We start from the raw sequence: 23715 nt of genomic DNA on the forward strand, positions 1-23715 counted from the left end.
TTAGCCTGTCTTGATGCTCTCTCCACTCACATTGTTTCGTTTCTTAAAGACTTGATTAGTTGTAAGTATTCGCATTCCAACCATTATTCATGTAAATTGAGTTTGTGTCTTTATATGCTCTGTTTGTGAACAGAATTCCCACTCACCTGAAGAAGGGGCTTAGAGCTCCGAAAGCTTGTGTGGCTTTTGCTACCAAATAAACCTGTTGGACTTTAACCTGGTGTTGTTAAACTTCTTACAGAGATTGTCCCTCCAGCAGCCAGGTGTGGTTCAGAGTTTACAATGTGTGTGTGTGAGGATTACTGATAAAGAGTGCTTGTAATTATTAACACTAAATTAAATCACATTCAGATAACGCAAAGGTTAAAGTTCCTTTTTCATTTCAGGCTTGAGACCGAGTGTGGATGGCGGTCTCTTTTGATTTGATTTATTATTGTCACATGCATTGGGATACAGTGTAAAGTATTGTTTCTTGCACGCTCTACAGACAAAGCATACCATTCGTAGAGTACATAGGGGAGAAGGAAAGGAGAGGGTGCAGGATATGGTGTTGCAATTACAGCTGGGGTGTGGAGAACGATCAACTTAATATGGTGGTTCCCAAACTTTTTTCACTGGGTCACACTTTCGGAATAAAAATTTGCTCACGTCACACCGAATTTTTTATTGATAAGAAATACATTCATCAAAAACAAAAAACAACAACTCCTAGCAGTGCTTGATTCATAACATAGAACACAACTACTTTATAATATGATCATGGGACATCCAGAAAGAATAAAACAATGCTTAAATGTTTCTTTGATTGTCCTTGAATCTTCCCGCCACACTTGCCATCCTCTCTCGCCGCACCAGTGTGGCGCGCCGCACCCTTTGGGAACCACTGACTTAATATAAGGTAGGTCTAATAAAAAAGTCTGATGGCAGCAGGGAAGAAACTGTTCTTGAGTTGGTTGGTACGTGAGCTCAGACTTTTGTATCTTTTTCTACATCAACGATGAAGTGGAAATTATCAAGAGCTTCAAGTTTTTCTTGTGTACTTTACAGGCAAAGCATACCATACATAGAGAAGGAAAGGAGAGAGTGCAGAATGTTACAGTCGTAGCTCTGGTGTAGAGAAAGATCAATTTAATAGAAGGTAGGTCTATTGAAAAGTCTGATGGCAGCAGGAAAGAAGCTGTTCTTGAGTCGGTTGGTACGTGTCCTCAGACTTTTGTATCTTTTTCCCAACTGAAGAAGGTGGAAGAGAGTATGTCCGGGGTGCATGGGGTCCTTGATTATGCTGGCTGCTTTTCCGAGGCAGTGGGAAGTGTAGACAGTGTCAATGAATGGAAAACTGGTTTGAGTGATGGACTGGGCATCATTCATGACCGTTTGTAGTTTCTTGAGGTTTTGGACAGAGCAGGAGTCATACCAATCTTGCGACTCGGCCAATGTTGTCTACTTGATACGTTGCAGGAAAGGATGTCCCAAGGCATGGTACATTGGCGAGACCATGCAGATGCTACGACAACGGATGAATGGACACCGCTCGACAATCACCAGGAAGGAGTGTTCCCTCCCTGTTGGGGAACACCTCAGCAGTCAAGGGCATTCAGCCTCTGATCTTCGGGTAAGTGTTCTCCAAGGCGGCCTTCAAGACACACGACAACGCAGAATCGCCGAGCAGAAACTGACAGCCAAGTTCCGCACACATGAGGACGGCCTAAACCGGGATCTTGGGTTCATGTCACACTATCTGTAACCCCCACAACTTGCCTGGGCTTGCAAAATCTCACTAACTGTCCTGGCTTGAGACAATTCACACCTCTTTAACCTGTGCTTAACCCTCCCTCCATTCGCATTGTCTGCGCCTGTAAAGACTTGATTACCTGTTAAGACTCGCATTCTAGCCATTATCTTGTGATTGAGTTTGTGTCTATATATGCCCTGTTTCTGAACCCAACTCCCAGTCACCTGATGGAGCAGCGCTCCGAAAACCCGTGCTACCAAATAAACTTGTTGGACTTTAACCTGGTGTTGTGAGACTACTTGCTTGTGGTTGAGTGTTCTATATTTGTACCATTTGTACCATTTTTACCATTTGTAAATAGTTTTATCATTTTGGATTTATCTGTAGCTAATAAATAACATTATTAGATAGCCAATAGGTTTATTATCTTATATTTATTCACCCTCAAGTGGAAACATTTTTATGCCATTCCTATCAAATCCTTTAATTATCCTAAGGCCCTCTCTTTGGAAAAAAAAAGCCCACCAATTTCAGTCTTTCTTGATAAGTGTACTTGTTCAGTTCTGAAAGGCATTGTGAATGTCTTTTGCATTTTCCCTAATGCCTTCATATGTTTTTTATAACATGGAGACCAGAACTTTTCAATATCATAACTGTGCATGGTACTCCCAAACGTTTAACATGATTTCTTGGATTTTCAGGTTTATCCCTTTAGAAATGGACCAAAGATCTTGGCTTCCTTTATTTATGGTCTGATTAATCTGTTTTGCTGCTTTTAGTGATTTTGTGTAGCTGTGCCCCTCGATCCCTTTGCTCCGCTACCCCATTCAGACTCTCATTATTCAAGCAATATGTGGCTTCCTTATTCTTACAAATTGCACCATGTTATATTTATGTATATTGAAATTCATTTGCCAAAAACATGCACATTCTGCAAACTGATTTTTGTCTTACAAAAACAAAATACTCCAGATGCTGAAAATTTATGATAAATTCTGATGAAAGATCATTGATCTGATCTGTTATCCTGCTGGGTATTGCCACTATTTTCTGAGTTTATTTATCGCTAACGTCTTCCAGTATTTTGTAATTTTCTTTTTATTTACAGCATCTTTATTTACACCAATTTGGTGTCATCCACAAGTTTTGAAATTGTACTTCCAACTCGTGAGTCCATATCATTAACGTAAATTGTGAACAACATTGATTCCAGTCCCGATCCCTGTGGAACATCACATTCCAATCATTATTCATTATTCTGTAAATTGAGTTGTGTCTTTATATGCCCTGTTTGTGAACAGAACTCCCACTCACCTGACGAAGGAGCAGCGCTCCGAAAGCTCGTGGCGTTTGCTACCAAATAAACCTGTTGGACTTTAACCTGGTGTTGTTAGACTCCTTACTGTGAACATCACATTTGCCAGTCTATGGAGCTATATTTAATAATTTCAGTTTGTAGCTAGCTTTCTAACTCCTGACTCCACAGGTTCTGGTTTTAGTCTTGAGTTTATCAAAGGCCTTTTGAATTATTGAATCACCTGTGTCTACTCATACTGTTAATTCTTAAAAGAATTCAACAAGATTGGTCGAGCATGATCTTCTCTTTTGAAATTCATGCTGACAATTCTGTTATATTTTTAATTTTTAGATGCATTGGATTCCATTATCTTTCGTACCACTGATGTTAAGCTAATTGGTCTTGTTCTTATTCTGTTAAATATAGAATACATATTAACAGTCCACCAGGCCTCTGTCACTATTCCCTTTTCAAATGAATTGTTATATTTATATGAGATAAAGCCATTCATCCATCTTCTACAGAACACGTTTACCTATTTTATCACAGAATATATGAATCTCCTAAGGAAAAATTCTGAATAATTAAATATTCTGTGATCCCCAAAAGTATCATAAGGAATGTTTCTGGAATATCTATTCAGTCCACAGCTCTTCTGTAATATCCAAGCTTGCTGCCCTCCACTGACTTTTAAGGATGACCAACTCTCCTCGAACAGCATACATGTGGTTATTTCAGTCTCTTGACCATGTGTGTTCTAAAGAACTTCAGGCTCTGTACACCAGGGCACTGAATGTCCTACCACTTAAATGAGCTGACCTTGCATTATTAGCACAAACACATGTGTGTAGATTGGGCTGCAGACTCCTGAAGCTCAGCACCCACGACTGAGTTTGCTTATATATTTAAAACACACCCTGACGAGGAAAGACTTTGCTTATTTTTTTGGAAAGATAACACATGTCACTCTTTGAGCTGTAGAGATTGAATTTCCACAGAGGTTCTCTTGATTGTCCATTGTAACATCAGGGTAAGATCCTCTGGGGTTTTCGGAGATTTTCTGCATGAAGTTAAAGCTGATGATTGGGAGAAACCTGAGAAAATGGATGGCAATACTTTTATTCGATGTGCCGAGCACAGAACTATCCAAGACTGGATTGGTTTTATCAACTCAGTTTTACTTGTAAATTTTTAACAACTAGTTATTTACAAAATGTTGCATAAAAACAATGGTTCCAAGAAATCAGAGTATGTACATAAGAATGTGAAATTATCAGCATTACCTACTCCCCAGTAATAAATCACTAATTCCAAAATGTTCTGCTCTTCATTTCATTGATACTACATTAGGCCACGGATAGCAAATGATTATAATGCCACATATACCTTTTTATATTGTAATATTTAAAGAAAAATTTAAAATCACACAATCAAAATTGCTTGGAGGTTAAAAAAAAGCTAGTACACATCTCCATTAAATGCTCTGACAAAATTATTACATTAATGTTTTAAATACAAGTAATGAAGTTTGTATGAACAAAACTTAACATCACATTGTTGATTATATTAAGAACATTCCACCACTGCAATCATTGTTTATAGATTATAACTTGTACCCTATCATAGGTTTTTATTTCAGCATAATACAATGAAATATTTAATACGGTAAAGGCTTAATCTAGTATGGAAGAGAAAAATTACTTGGAAATAACATTGCCAAGTGGTGTTAACAAAAGGGTAATAAATTATTCCATATTCTTGGCTGAGCATCCGCCATATAACCTTAGAGAAATTGGTTGCATTATTGGCTGTTAGTTGGTTCATAGAATCCCTACTGTACAGAAGGAAGCTATTTGGCCCATCGAGTCTGCATCGACTCTCTGTCAGAGTATGTTACACCATCCCTCTCCCCGCCCTATCCCCGTAACTCCACACATTTACCATGGCTAATGTGAAGTTATATGAACTAAGGAATAGCATGATGGGAAAATTGGTACAATATAAGAAAGACTGACTCCGCATAACTTAAAACATGACTGACCTCCGTGCAAACCTGATAAAGCTGACTTCGCATAACTTATGACATGAATGAGATCAGAGAAGGTCAAGCTATTCCAATTGCCTGACCTCTGAGGCCTGATTCTTCATAGCCTAAGGCTATAGGAGTAAATAAAACAAGATAAGGTCAGGGATGACGGAAATCACTGACCTTCGTCTGTCACATCAATGGGCAAGATAAGGGTATGAATGATGCGACAAAAAGTTCTAGGAGGTCAACAGATTATAACATGATTAATGGTATTGCTTATACTTCTATTAATGATCGAATTCCTGAATAAGCTCTGGTTACGCTAACAGATAATGATTATGTATAAATACTGAACTGTTTCTTTCTGTAAGCGCGGACTTGGGGAGGAATTAGCAAATTGTAATAACTGCTCTCTGAACCCAAGTTTCAGCCAAAACTGCATGCAGTCTTTTTGTAAATAAAGGCTTGTTATTTTGTCTGAACAAACTTTATTGAGTTTTTCTATCACAGTCAAGAAGCAAGAAAGTTTCCACTTCAACACTAAGCCATCTAACCTACACATTTTGGGACAATGAGAGGCAATTTAGCATGATCAATTCACCTAATCTGCACATTTTTGGAGTGTGGAAGGAAACTGGAGCACCTGGAGGAAACCCACGCAGACACGGGGAGAATGTGCAAACTCCACACAGTGACCCAAGGCCGGAATTGAACCCAGGTCCTTGGCGCTGAGGCAGCAGTGCTAACCACTGTGCCATACCAGATGTTATTAGTAGTCAGTGGCACCAGGGGACAACAGATATCAGCATCTAACATAAAAGGGAATTACACAAAGAATGGTTGCACCACTGATATAACATTGTCCTGACATAACATTGGCAGAATCTCCAGAATATTGGTGTGAATCGCCAGTTATGTGTTTCTTTGGGGTTTCTGTTAGTCTTCTTCAGAAATGTGGGAGAGTGAGAAAACCCCTGTGGAAACTACTAGAGATTACCCTCCAAAAAATACATTTTACTACTTTTTTTTTGTTCTTTCATGGGAAGTGGGACTTGCTGATAAGACCAGCATTTGTTGCCCATTCCTAATTTCCCTTGAACTGAGTGGCTTGCCAGGGCATTTAAGAGTCAACCATAATATTGTGGGTCTGGAATCAAATGTAGGTCAGATCAGGTAAGGACGGCAGATTTACTTCCCTGAAGGACATTAGTAAACCAAATGGGCTTTTACGACAATCGACAATAGTTTCATGGTCATCATAAGACTTCTAATTCCAGATATTGAATTCAGATTCCACCATCTACCATGATTGGTTTTGAACCTGGGTTCAAAGGGCATTATACTGTGTCTCTGGATTACAAGTTCAGTGACAATACCGCTTCACCATTACCTTCCAAAACTACAGAAATATAATTTTAAGGTAAATAAGTCAATTGTTTTGGATAGAGGTGGGGATCTTCATGGATGATTGCACAATGTTCAGCAACATTCACGACTCCTGAGATACTGAAGCAGTTTATGTCTAAATTGAGAAAGACCCGGGCAATATTCAGACTTGGGTGATAAGTGGCAAATAACGTTCACCCCACACAGGTGCCAAGCAATGACCACCTCCAACAAGAGAGAATCTAACCATTTCCCCTTGATGTTCAATGGCATTACCATTGCTGAAACTCCCACTATCAACATACTGGGGGGGTTACCATTGACTAGAAACTGAACTGGACTAACCATATAAATACTGTGGCTACAAGAGCAGCTTAGGGGCTGGAATTTCTGTGGAGAGTAACTCACCTCCTGACTCACCATTTTGAAGTGGAAACTTTCCTGCTTCTTGACTGCGATTAAAAAAAACTCAACAAAGTTCGTTCAGAAAAAATAACAAGCCTTTATTTATGAAAAGACTGCATGCAGTATATGGCTGAAACTTAGGTCAGAGAGCAGTTGGTACAACTGCTGATTCTTCCACAAGTGCGCGCTTACACAAAGAATCAGTTCAGTATTTATACATAATCATTATCAGTTTGCGTGACCAGAGCATATTCAGGAATTCGATTAGTAATAGAATCATAAGCAATGTCATTAATCATGTCATAACTTGCTGACCTCCTAGAACTTTTTGTCTCATCATTCATACCCTTATCTTGTCCTTTGATGGAACAGAAGAAGGTCTGTGACTCTGTCATCCCTGACCTTATCTTGTTTTATTTACTCATACAGCCTTAAAGTTATGCGGAGTCAGCCTTGCTTATATTGTACCAAATAGCTGACCAATTTTCCCATCATGCTATTCCTTAGTTCGTACAACTTCACACCCAAAACCTGTCTACGATCTACACGGCCCAAGTCAGGAGTATGATGGAATACTCTCCACTTGCCTGATACGTACAACTCCAATAAGACTCAACACCATCCAGGACAAAGCTGCCTACTTGATCAGAACACTATTCACCACCTCAAACATTCATTCTCTTCACCACTGTCAAACAGCGGCAACGTTTCTGTACCATCTACAAGATGCATTGCGAGAACTCACTGAGGTTCCTTCAACAGCACCTTTCAAACCACAACCTCTCCCACTTAAATGGGCAAAGTCAGTAGAAGCATGGGAACACTATCTGTAAGTTCCCTTCCAAATCACACACTATCTTGACTTGGAACTATGTCATCATTCCTTCACTTTTGCTGGGTCAGAATCCTGGAATCTCTTGCTAACAGCATTGTGGATGCACCTATATCACATGGACTGCAGTGGTTCAAGAAGGCAGCTCACCATCACCTTCTCAATGGCAATTGGGGATGGGCAATGAATGTTGGCCTAGCCAGCAACACCCACATCCTATGAATGAAAGAAAATGTTCTGGTGCTGCTCCTATTAGCTTGACTACATATTTACTGCATTCTTAACATGTGACATAATAAGTAGAAGCATTCAAACAAGGAGCATGTCCTTCAGACATCTGTACTTTGACCAGTTCAAGATAAAGTGCAGAGGTGTGTAGCAATTTACTATATAATGAAGTTGAGCATGGAAACTGATGGTATTAATGACTTATTGTGCACTTGCTTCAACTGAAGGCAGACCTATATTTCTCAATTAAAAATGCAAAAATTACCTTATGTTAAAGATTTATACTTCAGCTGCGCATTATCTCAGCCCTTAAGGTGTCTGAAAAAAATTGTATGTGCTAATTGTCATTTTCTCCATGAACAACCTTCCAATTCCCGGCAAAGTTTTAGTTCTTTCGTCTAAATTTTCAATGCAACCCATTATTGCACAATAATCTACAAGGCCCTGGAAGACAATGATTTCCTCTCTGGAATTTAGGCTTGGGTGTAGCTCAGGGCTTTAGGAGAAATCAGTTTGGGTACATTCATCTCAGTTTAAAATGGGTTGTGCTGTACTGGATACTACTTAGTACAACTTGAATAACTACTAAAATATATAGGTAACCGTGGGTACAAAGTCAATGCTCATTCACTTTATAGGGCTTAGATCATATATTAAGCACACATTATTAAATAAATTCTACTTGTGGCTCAAAGCTATCATGTAGACTCACAAATTAGGCCAAAGATATGTTGAAATCATCAGATGTCTGAAAATGATTAGTGTGTGATGCTCCATCAAAGTCTTACACTAGTTTTATTATGATGTGAAGATGGGTGGAATCCACATCGAGACTAAAAGACGCTTAAAATATTTATAATTAGTAAAGAAAAGTGGCAGAGGCTTTGCTAAGCTTGGTAACAGCACCATCACTTTATTGACTACCAATTACTTTGTTGGCATGAGTGTGTTTGTAAATGTTACCAACATAGCAAAGTGGCAGGTCTGTTAGCTGCATTTGCTAGAATTTAATCAGCACCGTAAAACAATAGCATCTGATTATTTTCAATGCTATATTAAAACATTTCAAAATATTATTAGGAATAGCACCATTATATCCTTTTGAGTCCACATTTATTTTGTGCAGACTTGACAGCGGCTGATTATGGATAGCAAATCTCCTGCCTTTAGTGTTTGTGGCCTGGGTTTCCTGCAACACAAATATAAAGAATTTCTTTAGGTTCATCTCATCAGCACTGTAATTATGCTAAGTTAGTAAATGGGTAAACTATGACCTCAACCTAAAATCTCTGGATTAATGAAGACAATGATCAAGTCTTTGCAAGGTTTTAAAGCAAAGCACCATATACACTACCTGTAGGATGAAGAGTCTGAAATGAGGGGAGAAATCTTCCATTCTGGAGTCTTAAGTTCTGTAGCAGGAGCAGATGTGGGTGTGATTTCCCCTGGAGGGAGGGATGACTAAACATGTGCGATCCTGCATTGTTCAGCTCATTACCTATCCATCCATGTGAAGCATGGCTAACCTTGTGGTGGGAGTGGGCAGAAAGTCACTGTCCCCATTGTTTCCTGATGAGGCTGAAGTTCCAGATGCTATATTTAAAGGGCACCCGGACAGCTATTCATTCATCGCAGGGCAGGAGCTCCAGTCTGGATGTCCATGATGTTTCCAGAGAAGAAAACAGCATGCGCCCTTGTGGTTGGCAAAGCTTCCCTGGAGACTCTCCTCCAGGCTGTCTAGGCAAGGCACAGAGTACTGTTTTCCCATGAGGTCCTCCTGTCTGATCATGGTGACCTGGACGGAGGTCACAGTGGAGGTTAGTACCTGTGGGGTCCAGAGCAGAGACAGCCAGCATTGCAGGAAGAGGATGATGATCTGTTGTTCTCCACCAGGGTATGTGCATCATCTACTCACCACAATCAGACACCCATAAGGACATTAGACAGTCCGAGGCCCAGACGTTCGGCTCCAGGTCGGGTTTGCTAAGTCAGGAGATTTCCTGACTCAGCAAACAGGATCATTAAAAATGTCCGCCTACAGGTTGTATTTTCAGTTGTGGGGGCAGACTGAATCAGGAGTTGGAGTGGGTGACTCTGAAACGAATGCACAGGCTGCCAGGTGCAGAGGTGGGTTGGATGCAAGGCATCCAATGTTGCTGCACCCTTGAATTCCCCTTCTGCCTCCACGTCTTCCCTGAAGTTCAACTTCGACAAGGATCCAAAATGGGTTGTAGTGGATTATATATATCCTATGTAATATATACATATATATGTTATATATATCCCATATTATCATGTATCCTGTGCAACATTCTTTTCTGTTGAAATGTGATGTGGCTCAATCTGTTACTGAATGATTTAAGTCCCTCCTGAAGTTGAATTACAACCATGATGTGTTTTCTTTCTTGTAAAAATATTTCTCATCTCTTTATGCCAAAATACAGGCTTTCAAACTGAGGAGATCCCCATGTCAATAGGTTTTGGGGCATTCATAAACAGTGCTATTAGAATTCTATAAATGATATATATTTTCCACTTGCTTAGTAGTCTGTTATTTCTGTTGTACAACAAGTAATTGTTTCCCCTGGAATGATAGGACTGTGTACTTCGTGCACTGTTAGAGGTTAGCACAGGCAGTTCCTGGATGAGAGTTAATATTTCTATTGAGTCACCAAATGTTTCGATATTTTTAAGAAGTCCCTGATATGGAAATGTTTGGAAAAGCCCAGTTTTTTTTACATGGTTAGAATTATAAATATTACTGTTTTATACCCAAAGAACTGTAAATATTCCTGTTTTATACCTAAAGGAAGCCACTAGAAAGGTAAAATTTATTTTGGGCAGTAGTGCAAAACCATCTTCAGCTGCCACATTAATGAGCTTCTCTCAATCATAAGGTCAAAATTGGAACGTTCACTGATAATTGCACAGTATTCAATATCATTTGTGACTCCTAAGCTAATGGAAACAGTCCATGCCAGTTTGCCACGAGAGCTGGACAATATCCAGGCTTTGCTGATAAGTGCCAAGTAACATTAACAAACCCAAGTCTCTGGCATTGTGAGGCAGCAGTGCTAACCACTGTAAAATATGTTGTCAATTTGCAGTCAATTGTTTTGCATTATTGTTCAAGATGAACTCAATTTCCAATGATTCTTCAACATTTGGTTCAGCATAAATTTCTGTTAGGGTACCAGAAAATATTACAATACCCCCAACTTGAAATAAACAAAAAATTTAAGGATGAAATAAATTAGTCTTTTACGAACCAACCAACTTCCATATCTAGCATATTAGCACTTGTACATATAATAATCTGGTCCACAAAGTATCTCCATTCACTTACAAAAGTGATAAATCCATGATTCAATTTATGTAAGGAGCTGAGAATAAATTCAATTTCACACAAAACAGGCACCAGTGACCTTCCTGAGGTACTATTTCTATACCTGAACATTTGTGAGGGATCCAATGTCGCCAGCCAAAAACTGTAGGCATTTGTATAATAATTGCACGTTCCCCTCCCATGGCATTCAATAAAGGGCGCAACACGAAATTCTTCTAAACATGAACCGGGTGAAGACAATGCTTGGCCTGACCCCTCTGCACCTGAGCTTCTGTGCTGTAGATGAAGGGGAGGAAAAAACCATTCATTAAAAAAAAAGTCACACAAGTACAAATGAAAAACAACGTTTACAGAGGCTAAGAGATTCATCTTCCTTTATACTGAATTGATCCAACGACAAGTAAAAGAGCACTTGTACTTGTCACAATTGCAACTTATTATAATAATTTGACTGAACTTTTGTCTCTATCCCTTTTTCTAACATGAATTCTCATAGTTGCCACAAACATCCTTCATTGCTCTGTCTGATCAATTGTGTCAGTCGGTGACCACTATCACTGAGTTCCTCCAATTCTGACTTCTTGACCCATTTTTAATCGTTCCACCATTGGCGGCTGTGCTTTCACCTGCTAAGGGCTTACACTCTGGAATTACTTCTTTAAACCTCTCTGTCTCTCTTCCTTTTTTTCCTCCTTTAAGATGCTCCTTAAAACTTACCCCTTTAACCTAGGCTTTGGTCATCTGATGAAAGAAAAGGAAAATAGGCAATCCAGAGTAAAATAATTAACTGGGGGACAGGCAACTTTAATTGGGCAAGAACAGAACTGGGCTGGTTAGACTGCAACAAGAGGTTGGCAAGAAAAACTGTAGCTGAACAATGGACTTCCTTCAAAATGAAAATGGTCTAACACAGTCTAAGTATATGTTCTTAAAAGGGAAAGGTAGGACAAAAAAATACAGCGCTCCCTGAATGAAAAAGTAAGAAGTCTCACAACACCAGGTTAAAGTCCAACAGGTTTATTTGGTATCACGAGGTTTTGGAGCGCTGCTCCTTCATCAGGTGAGTGGAGAGTTGGGTTCACAAACAGGGCATATATAGACAAAGACTCAATTGCAAGATAATCTGTCGATATGTGCAATCTTCTCGGAAATCCTCTCCGCTTTGAACCGGCGGTTTACGGTGTTGGTGGTAGGCATGATGTGGAGCCATGATCCACATCATGGATGAAAAAGGAGATACAAATTAAGATAAGGAAGAAAAGGTGTGCTTACCACAGATGAATCGTAGAATGCCTGCAGTGCAGACAGAGGCCATTTGGCCCATCAGGTCTGCGCCGACTCTCTGAAAGAGCATCCCACCCAGGCCTCCTCTCTGCCCTATTCCCATAACTCCACACGTTTACCATAGTTAATCCACCTAACCTACACATCTTTGGATTGTGTCTTGTATAAATTCAGTATAATCTCCTTGTTCTTGTACTCTATTCCCCTGTTAATAACACCCAGAATATTATGTACAGAATACAATGCAGAAGGTTCAAAGGGAAGTGAGTTAGAGAAATGAAGAGGGATTATGAGAAAAGACCGGCAGCTGCATAAAGGGGAATCCCAAAGTCTTCTATTGGCATATAAGTAGTAAAAGGGTGATAAAAGGAGTAGTAGAACCGACTAGGGACCTAAAAGGGAATTTACACATAGAGGTTGGGGGCATGGCTGAGGTATTAAATGAATACTTTGCAATCATATTTACCAAGGAGGTAAATGCTGCCCAGGACATGGTGACAGACAAGGAAACTCTATCCCTAGAAGGTTCAAAGTTGATAAGGAGGTAGTTTTGAATAGACTGTTGGTACTGAAAGTTGATAAGGCAGCGGGACCGGATGAGATACATCCAAGAATATTGAAGGAAGTGAGAACGTACTGGCCATAATCTTCCAGTCTTCTCTAGACTCAGGGGAGGTGCCAGAGGACTGGAGAATTTCAAATGTTACACCCTCGTTCAAATAAGGTTGTAAGGATAGCCTCAGCAATTACAGGCCAGTCAGTTTAACATCAGTGGTGTGCAAGCTTCCAGAAACAATTACGCAGAATAGAATTAGTAATCACATGGAAAAGTGTGGGTTGATTATGAAGAGCCAGCACGTTAAACTAACTTGCTGAAGTTTTTTGAGGAGATAACAGAAAGGGTTGATAAAGGTAATGCTGTTAATGTGGTGTACATGGATGTTTAGAAGGCATTCGATACAGCACCACATGACAGACTTGTGAGAAAAGTTACAGTGAATGGAAGAAAAGGGACCGTTGCAATGTGGATACAAACTTGGCTTAAAAATAAGAAGCAGAGAGTAATGGTCAATGGATATTTTTCAGGCTGGAGGAATATTTGTCGTGGAGTCCCCAGGAGTTGGTATTGAGACCATTGGTTTTTCCTGATATATATTAGTGATCTAGATCTTGGTATGCAGGGGACAATTTCAAAGTTTGCAGATGACATGAAACATGGAAGTATTGTAAACTGTGATGAGAACAGTGTAGAACTTCAAATGGACATAGGCAAGTTGGTGGAGTGGACAGATAGGTGGCAGATGAAGTTCAACGTGGAGAAAAGTGAGGTGATGCATTTTGGTGGGAAGAATATAGAGTAACAAATAAAATAAGGGTAAAATTCTTAAAGGGGTGTAGGGGTATCGAGGGACCTGGGTGTATATGTGCATAGATCGTTGAAGGTGGCAGCACAGGTGCAGAGAGCAGTTAATAAAGTATGTAGTATTCTGTGCTTTATTAATAAGGGCATTGAGTACAAAGCAAGGAAGTTATATTGGACTTATTTAAGACACTAGTTAGACCTCAGCTGGAATATTGTGTATAGTTCTGGGCACCACATTATAGGAAGGATGTGAACACATTTGGAGAGAGTGCAGAGAGGTTTACAGGAATGCCTCTGGGATGAGAAACTTCATTTATAAAGATACATTTAAAGAGGTTGGGACTGTTCTCCTTGGAGAGAAGAATGCAAAGAGGATATTTGATAAAGATGTTCAAAATCATGAGGGGGCTGGACAGAGTAGATAGGGAGAAACTGTTCCTGCTTGTAAACAGATCAGAAATGAGAGGGCATGGATTTAAAGTGATTTGCAAAAGAAGCAAATGTGATGTGAGAAAAAACATTTTCACACAATGAGTGATTCAGGTCTGGAACACACCGTCTGGAAGTGTGGTGGAGGCAGGTTCAATTGAGGGATCCAAGAGGGTATTAGATGATTACTTGAATAGAAACAAGATGCACGGGTATGGGGAAAAGGCGGGAGATTGGCACCAAGTCATGATGCTCATTTGGAGAGTCTGTGCAGATACAACGGGCCAAATGGCCTCCTTTTGCACCGTAACAATTCTGAGATTCTATGATCTGCCCTGTTATCTACAATGTGACTCGGTGTCAGATTTCATTTTTCTAATATCCCTGTGAAGTGCCTTTTTCTACTAAAGATGCTGTATAAGGACAAGATGTTGTTGTTCATACACTTACCATTACAAAGGAATAGCCAATCCACAAGGACCTCCAGCCCCTCGGGCATGGTGGGATCTGAACAGTTTGACTATGCACAGCTAGGACCATTGCAGGACTTTCACAAACGGTACATCTAGATAACAAGACACATTTACTGTTAGCGTAATGCGGCCTACTATTATTCAGTCACTTAACTATTGTCAGACCAATGTAATGTATTTAGCCGTGAATTCTTGCGTTTACATCATACTTGAAATGAATGGACAATTCAGTGTTTTAGTGTGAAAAGTGATGAAGTTATCTGTGAACTGTACTAAAAAAACAGCTCAAATACATTAAATCAGGCAACAAGACTTTTCCTAAGCAAAAGAAAGTGCCCTCTTTGTGAATGTTTAATTTTGTGCTCATCAAGGTGAAAGGCATCATTGAGAAATGGAAACAAAATCTAATCTTTTCTTCACTCAATGGCTGGGATTCTCCCAAAAACAACTAAGTGACCAACAGGCGGGAACACAAGAGTATTTCCCACCTGTTTTTTGGGCGTACTTACCTGAACGAATCTCTGACACTCTGTGCATCATGCCAGAAAGTTGGAAGGGTCAGGCCTTATCTTATCTCACCCAAGAGGCCAGCAGCATAACACTGATTGGGCCACTGCACATGCGCTGATCTGTCAGTGTGGAGATTGGCGCATGCGCACTGAACCTCCCCATCGCTGGCCTCCTGTTTATTCCCGAACCCTCACCCTGATCGCTGGCTTCCCCCTCCTGGTCGCTGGCCTTCCAACACTCCCTCCTCCCCCTGATCCCTGGCCTTCCTGACCCCCCCCACCCCGATTGCTGGCCTACCAGATCTTCTCTGGGCCAGCCCCGACCACCCCACCCCTGATGACCATCCCCGATCACCCGCCTCCCTCCCACCGATCCTATTGCAAAGTGGCAGCGGGTCCCCCCCCACGACCAATCACCCCCAATAGGCCCCACCCCCCAGTATGCCCTGTCTCCCTCTGGCCCCACTGCCTTGGCACTGCCTGATGCCTGGTGGGCAGTGCGAGTGTGCTCCTTGGCCAGTACCAGTGTGCCAGGCTGGCACTGCCCAAAGGGCAACCCCCCTTGCCCCTGACCTCCTGGTGGGGCCACAATGGCCTCTATCCCTACCAGCGGGATAATAACTGGTGGGAACCTCTCCCGGGGAAGGCGGGGGGGGGGGGGGGGGGGGGTGGGGGGGGGGGGGGGGGGGAAGGAGGAGATGCTAGCGGGCCCAGAGACTACCATCTCGGGTCCGCTAATCATATTGAAAATCAGATTTCAATATGCTAATCAGCTCTGCGATGATTTCCGGCGCGGAGCTGATTACTCTGAAAAAAAACAGCCTGTGAGACTTGCGAATCCCGCTGAAGGCCCCCTGCTGTTGTCACCTGGCACACTGGACTAGTCGAGTAGCGCAGTGGGTTGGGAGAATCCTAGCCTATATTCGGACATGTGAATTTTCAGTAAGGGTCACTGGGTGGTGATCAGGAATGGGAATACTGACTAATTTCCCCATCCCAAGTAGAACCCTAATGTTGGTCTGGGAACAGAGGAACAGAATTTGATTTGTTTTATTATTGTCACATTTGTATTTGTATTCAGTGAAAAGTATTGTTTCTTGCGCACAATACAGACAAAGCATATCATACATAGAGAAGGAAAGGAGAGAATGGAGAATGTAGTGCTACAGCCATAGCTAGGGTGTAAAGAAAGATCGACTTAATCGAAGATAGGTCCATTCAAAAGTCTGACGGCAGCAGGGAAGAAGCTGTTTTTGAGTCGGTTGGTACGTGTCCTCAGACGTTTGTATCTTTTTCCCCACGGAAGAAGGTGGAAGAGAGCATGTCTGGTGTGCGTGGGGTCCTTAATTATGTTGGCTGCTTTTCTGAGACAGTGGAAAGTGTAAACAGTGTAAATGGGTGAGAAGCTGGTTTGAGTGATGGACTGGGCTTCGTTCACAACCCTTTTTAGTTCCTTGCGGGCTTAGACAGAGCAGGAGCCGTACCAAGCTGTGGTACCATCAGAAAGAATGCTTTCTATGGTGCATCTGTAAAAGTTGGTGACAGTCATAGCGGACATGCCAAATTTCCTTAGTCTTCTGAGAAAGTAAAGGCTTTGGTGGGCTTTCTTAATGATAGCATTGGCATGGAGGGGCCAGGACAAGTTGTTGGCGATCTGGACACCTAAAACCTTGAAGCTCTTGACCGTTTCTACTTCGTCTCCATTGATGTAGACAGGGGCATGTTAAAGTTTATTTATTAGTCACAAGTAAGGCTTACATTAACTCTGCAATGAAGTTACTGTGAAATTCCCCTAGTCGCCACAGTCCGGCGCATGTTCAGATCATTGCACCTAACCAGCATGCCTTTCGGAATGTGGGAGGAAACCGGAGCACCCAGAGGAAACCCACGCAGACACGGGGAGAACGTGCAAACTCCACACAGACAGTGACCCAAGCCTGGAATCGAACCCGGGCCCCTGGCGCTGTGAAGCAGCACTGCTAACCACTGTGCCACCATGCCGTCCCACTACGCTTCCTGAAGTTGACAACTATTTTCTTCATTTTGTTGACACTGAGGGAGAGATTATTTTCATCGCACCAGTTCACCAGATTTTCTCTCTCTTTCCTGTACTCTGTCTTGTCATTGTTTGAGATTCGACCCACTACTGAGTGGACCATTTAGCACCTCGCCCTGTTCCACCATTCCATGCTGATTATGACTGATCTGTATCCTAACTCCACACACCGACCTTGGCTCGATGTCCCTTAATACTTTTGAATAGCAAAAATCTATCAATCTCAGATTTAAAATTGATCGAGCAATGATTGTCGTTTATGGAAGGGAGTTCCACAAACTTTTACCATCTTTTATGTATCGACGTGTTCCCTAATTTCACTCTTGAAAGGTCTGGCTCTAACTTTTAGGTGACAAAATGAACAGAAATAGTTTGCCTTCATCTATCCTATCTGTCCTCTTTAATATCATGAAAGTTTTGATCAAATCACCCCTTAACCTACTAAATCCTAGGGAATACAACTCTAGTTAGTGTAAACCCTCCTCATAATCCAACCCTTGAAGTCCAGATATCTTTCTGACAAACTTACACTGCACTCCCTCCAAGGCCATATATCCTTCCCAAGATGTGACATCCAGAATTGCTTGTAGGAACCTATAAACTAAGAGCAGAAGTAGACTATTTGGCCCCTTTGAGCCTGCTCCATTATTTGATAGCTGTTCGAATTGTGGCCTCATTTCTATTTTCCTGTCTACCCCTTTAACCTTTGACTCTCTTGTCAATGATAAATTTATGTAACTCAGCCATAAAAATATTCAATGATCCAGCCTCCATTGCTCTCTGGGAAAGAGATTTCCATGGACTAAAGACCCTCTGAGAGAAAATAATTCTCATCTTTGTATTAAATGGAAGACCCCTATTATTAAACAGGTCACAGTACAGGTGTGGTTTAATCAGGTGTTTGTACAGCTGAAGCATGACTTCTACCCCCTTGTATTTCATTTCTCTAAATATAAAGGCTAGCATGCCATTCATCCTTTTTGATTATTTTCTGTACCTGTTCATGACATTTTAGTGATCTATGTACTTGGACCTCCAAGTTTCTCTGAAATTCCACTGCTTCCAGCTTTTCACTCTGAGAATTACTCTGTTTTATCCATTTTATGTCCCAAAGTGATGACCTCACATTTGCCTACATTGAAATCTATTTGCTGTAGTTTTACCCATTCACTTAATCTATCAATATCTCATTTTGTGTTTCCATTTACGCTGCTTACAATGCCACCTATCATTGACAAATTTGGATATATGACTTTCTAATCCATCATCTAAGTTCTTATTAAATATGGTGAATAGTTGAGGCTCTGACACAGGTCCTTGCAGGATGCCACTGGTCACAATGATGCCTTGATCTGCTAACTCAGAGCATGTAGTGATTGAATGTGGGACTTTACTGATCCATAGTCACAGTAAGTAGTCTCACAACATCAGGTTAAAGTCCAACAGGTTTATTTGGTAGCACGCCATGAGGATGGCCTCAACCGGGATCTTGGATTCATGTCACACTATCTGTAACTCCCACAACTTGCCTGGGCTTGCAAAATCTCACTAAATGGCTGGAGACAATTCACACCTCTTTAACCTGTGCTTAACCCTCTCTCCACTCACATTGTCTGCACCTGTAAAGACTTGATTACCTGTTAAGACTTGCATTTCAACCATTATCTTGTAATTGAGTTTGTGTCTATATATGCCCTGTTTGCGAACCGAACTCTTCACTCACCTGATGAAGGGGCACCGCTCTGAAAGCTCGTGCTACCACATAAACCTGTTGGACTTTAACCTGGTGTTGTGAGACTACTTACTGTGCCTACCCCAGTCCAATGCCAGCAACTCCACATCACTGATCCATCGTGATCAATTATTCACTGGGTAACTTGCTAAGCCTGTCTGCATATCAATCTTTCGACTTCTGGAGAGGTGCTTACAGATTGTTTATTGAAAGCACTACCTGCTTATAAATGGCTTCAGTTCTTGTCCACTGATTGGAGCCATATCCATAGGCATTTGTCTTGAAGTTGACAGCCAGTAAGAATAGTCATTCCTTGATGCATAGTTACAGACATCATTCACATCACAGAACAAGAATGGCATGACACTGAATCTTGGCAAGCAACTTCCAGCAGCTCCTGAAAACCACATTAAACAGCAAGTAGATTAAACAAAGAAACATATAACGGAAATCTGTGCAGCTCAGCTGGACTGGATTCATACAACATGTTGCACTGTGTACCATACTAGTTAAGCACTGCTCCCAAATGCCAAGTGGGACAGCGTCTTTCTGTAAATTGAATGGGATTGTGGCACTGCTGTCAAATGCTATAATCAAACTTCAAAGTCTCTAGCTTGGCAGGATTTTATGGAATTCACAAGAGTGGGAAATGGGGTGAGTTAATTAGAGGGGCTGGAAAATTTCAATTTCCCAATGGCGGGTTGCAGTGATAAAGTCAACGGTGTGTTTGCAGCGTGTCAAGTTCTTACTGTGCCAGGATCTTGCAAAACATTTGCATACCATGAATACTCATTGATGTAACACATTTTTAAAATCAGTTTCTATATTCAAGGTAAAGTCAGTGGTGCACGAGAATCTCATGGCACCCGATTCACAATCACTGAAGGTGGCATGCACCAGTGGGTTTGTGCTGTTCTGTGTAAGATCAACAGTTTTTCTTGTTGGACCCCATGGCAGAAGGGAGTGGAGCAGGAGAGTGGCAGCCTGCCTGGGGCTTGGTATCGGCCAGAGTTAATTAATGGTGAGAAGAATTGTGGAGTGGGCCTGTGGGCATGGAGCAATGGAATAGGGATTCAGGGGAGGACAAAGGGTGTGATCAGGCATGGTAAGAAAATGGTAAATAGGGAAAAGGTAAGAAAACGAGGGGCCTCAAGGGCAGTGTCAGTACTGCCCAAATGGGGGTCCATCTCAGGGTGTTAGCTGGCAGAGTCCTTACATGGCTTTGTTCACCAGCAACATTTCAATTGTCCCTGCTGAGAGTGATCTTGGACAATCTCCTTTGAAATGCATGGAAAGAAGGGACAGCTGAGCAAGTTCAGCCCTGAGCTGAGTACAACACTGGATGAAAACATGAACATTCAATAAAGAGTGAATATAAAATACACATTGTTCTTTCCACAACACAGGAAGCAAATGTCCCCAACTCCCTTGGAACCAATCAATTAATTCCAACCTTGAGGCGTACCAGTATATTTAGCTCTCTGACTAAGCTAGTCTCAATAAATAATGATGATGCTCGCATGAATAAAATGAAACTAATGTGATGTAGAATAGTTACAAGTGAAATTTAAATTTGAAGAAAGCGTGTGCCGCCCTAATGCTCTTTTGCCAATGGTGATTACTTTCCTTGAAGCTCTGAATTACACTAAAACTGATAAGCAACAATCATGTTTTAAGCACATTTAAATTGTAACAAATTTGTTCAGGACTGGATTAACATACCTAAATCTTGTCCGTATGCACGTTTGTTTCCTTGCACATGGAGGAGAGAGTAGCCAACGTATAGCTGTTTAGTGTTTCCTGGACACAGAGGGATCTCTATAGTTTGACTATGTCGTGTAAAGATAACACCTTGGATATCCATTCTTGATGGTCCAGGGGTTCCCAGACCTCCCTGCTTTCCTTGACGACCTGGAAAGCCCTTTGGTCCTAATTTAAAGAAAAAGAACATATGTTCAATTTGCAACGAGATGAATAATTAGTGATGTTATTGCCTCATTTTACTTGCTCCAAAAGCAAAAAGTAGTGAAAACAATCCTCTGCCAATATCCTTGAAAAAACGTCAGCCTGTAGGATATATGCTGGCATGGTCTCAAAGTGTATCCTCCTACTTACTTCTTGGGAAAGTTGTCGGTTTTAGTATATGTCTCCTTATCAAGAAAGTGGTGAGCATGTGAGGACTTATAGGTTTGAACTCATGTTGTATTAATTTGTGAGAAGTATGTTAGAGATGTGCTCTTTATTGCAGCATTGCCAGATCCGCTCAGGATTTAAACCCCCAAAAATTTACATCATATATTGAGACTATTTTTAACTCCCTCCAAATGGTGGAAATGGAGCAGCAACCATTTAAAATGGTGAGACTTATCCACTCCACCACATTTCCTTGGACCTGCTGCTGAGTGGTCAAGCAGCTGTTTGAATCAGGTGGCAGCCTCATGAATTATTGCGGGTCAAGGTCTTGTAAGAGCTTGTAATGTAATTTTAATGTACCACTGGACAGAGGATGTCCTATGGACTCTCCATTCATCAAAACACTGAGAAATAATTTCCACTTACGGGGGGAATCCAACACCAAAACCTCCAACCTATCCGTTGCTGGGATTCTCCGGTGCCGCTGCGGTGAATGCACTTTTGGCTGAACGCCAAATTCTCCATTCTCACTGATAGCGGGCCGGGAATGGATGAGATTGGAGAATCCCGTACCAAAACTAGGGAGATGTAAATATATGCTAGTGTCTAACGAGTCCAGTAAGGAATTCAGGAGAAATGTATTTTGTTAGAATGGTGAGAAGGTGGAACTCTCTATCACACTGGGTGATTTGCAGAGATGTATTTTCAGGAAAGTTAAATAAATAAATGGAGTAAGATAAATTGATGGACCAAGTTTAAATAAGTAAGGAGGCTCATGCAGATTATAAATACTATCCCACATTGTAAAATCTGGTGGCCAACAGGAAGAGGCTCAAAAAGCAATGTTCTTTCTTTGTGGGGCCAAAAGGAGTAGAAGTGTTCCACTGCATTTAACGAACAAATGTAGACTGCTGCTGTCACAGCCATCAAGTTAATCAGGTCAAGTCAGTTGCCCTCCCCACCACCCCTCAGAAAGAGAATACCTTTCTTTTTCAAATTTTTATTCCATCCAAAAAATCAAATTCCAATTGAGTCCAATTAACGGTTCCCACAAGAGAGACAACCAAGATCCAAGCTGACAAGATGAGGCATTGCACCCTATCCTGGGCTTGTTCAAATGAGATCCAAGCTGACAATATGAGGCACCCCATCCCAGGCTTGATCTAATGCTTCATCTTAACCAAAAGGCCAACTGAGATGGCTTTGAAAAATTGCATCAGGTGATGCCTCCATTAAACCTCATTGGTTAAACCTCATTGGCTACTATGATCATTGACTCTACCCTAGCCTGGGAGATCAACCTGCCTGATTATTGGCTGTCTTGGAAAGAGAACACCTACCTATTTTTTCTTTATTTTTATTTTCTTTCGGAACTTTATTTCTAATCAAAAAAGTCAATTCAAATTAAGTCCAATCATGGTCCCCACATGAGGGACAACCAAGATCCAAGCTGACAAGATAAGATATTGCAACCCATCTTGGGCTTGATCAAACAAAATCCAAGCTGACAGGATGAGGCACTGCACCCTTGATCTAACGCTTCATCTTAGCCAAAAGGCGGAAATGGCTTTGAAAAAATTGCATCAGTTAAAACCTTGGTTTAACCTCATTGGCTACCCTGTTCCTATTCTGCCATAGCTTAGGGAAACCCACCATTGCAGGTATCAGCGCACCCCAGTGCAATGGGCTAGCCTTGTCATCTGCCTGACCATGGTTTCACCCCTGCCAGGAAGACGGCCTTGAGGAAAGTCACCAGGGTATTGTGGCTGAAAGGTGGCGCTCAGGGCTTGCTTCTCTTGGTGGACATCTCAATGAGCTGGCTTGCAGAAAGTGAATGTGTGTTGGACGCTGCTTAAATATGATGCCAGGAACTTTGACCCCATGAGGCCACAGAGGGCAGTCAAATCACAGCCTGTCCCACCATAGGATTGTGTGAGCAGCTCACTGGTGCAGAGTTAATGAGCTGACAAGCAGAAAATCAGGCATAAAAATCTGCCCCACCAACCGGCGGGAAACATGCTGACAATTCCACCTACCACCACACTTAGTCTGTAAAAGTGAAAATTCTGCTGAGTGACACTATGCCTACCATAGGAGTGACACAGTGGTTAGCACTGCTGCCTCACAGCACCAGGGACCCAGGTTCGATTCCCGGCTTGGGCCACTGCCTGTGTGGAGTTTGCACATTCCCCCCGTGACTGCGTGGGTTTCCTCCGGGTGCTCCGGTTTCTTCCCACAGTCTGAAAGACGTGCTGGGTAGGTGCATTGACCCGAATAGGCGCCGGAGTGTGGCGATTAGGGGAATTTCACAGTAACTTCATTGCAGTGTTAATGTAAGCCTTACTTGTGACTAATAAATAAACTTTTACTTCATTATTCTGCCAGTGGGATCAAGGCAGTCAGCATAATCAAGGACCCCACGCATCCCAGACATACTCTCTTTCATCTTCTTCCATCAGGAAAAAAATACAAAAATCTGAG

At 41.5% G+C, this 23715-nt stretch overlaps 1 protein-coding gene across 1 annotated transcript in view; it reads right to left on the reverse strand.

The window, feature by feature from the left end:
• Positions 1 to 8798: 8798 nt before the first annotated feature.
• Positions 8799 to 23715, reverse strand: part of LOC144487994 (uncharacterized) — a 116316-nt gene continuing 101399 nt past the window's right edge. The window contains exons 38-42 of the mRNA XM_078206018.1: positions 20824 to 21030; positions 19321 to 19498; positions 14782 to 14896; positions 11359 to 11531; positions 8799 to 9098 (exon numbers count right to left, since the gene is read on the reverse strand). Of these exons, the coding sequence (XP_078062144.1) occupies positions 9023 to 9098; positions 11359 to 11531; positions 14782 to 14896; positions 19321 to 19498; positions 20824 to 21030 (749 nt within the window). The 3' untranslated portion in view covers positions 8799 to 9022. The remainder of the gene's footprint in view (positions 9099 to 11358; positions 11532 to 14781; positions 14897 to 19320; positions 19499 to 20823; positions 21031 to 23715) is intronic.

Source organism: Mustelus asterias, chromosome 3 (assembly GCF_964213995.1).
Source record: "Mustelus asterias chromosome 3, sMusAst1.hap1.1, whole genome shotgun sequence".
In the NCBI taxonomy this organism is placed as follows: domain Eukaryota; kingdom Metazoa; phylum Chordata; class Chondrichthyes; order Carcharhiniformes; family Triakidae; genus Mustelus; species Mustelus asterias.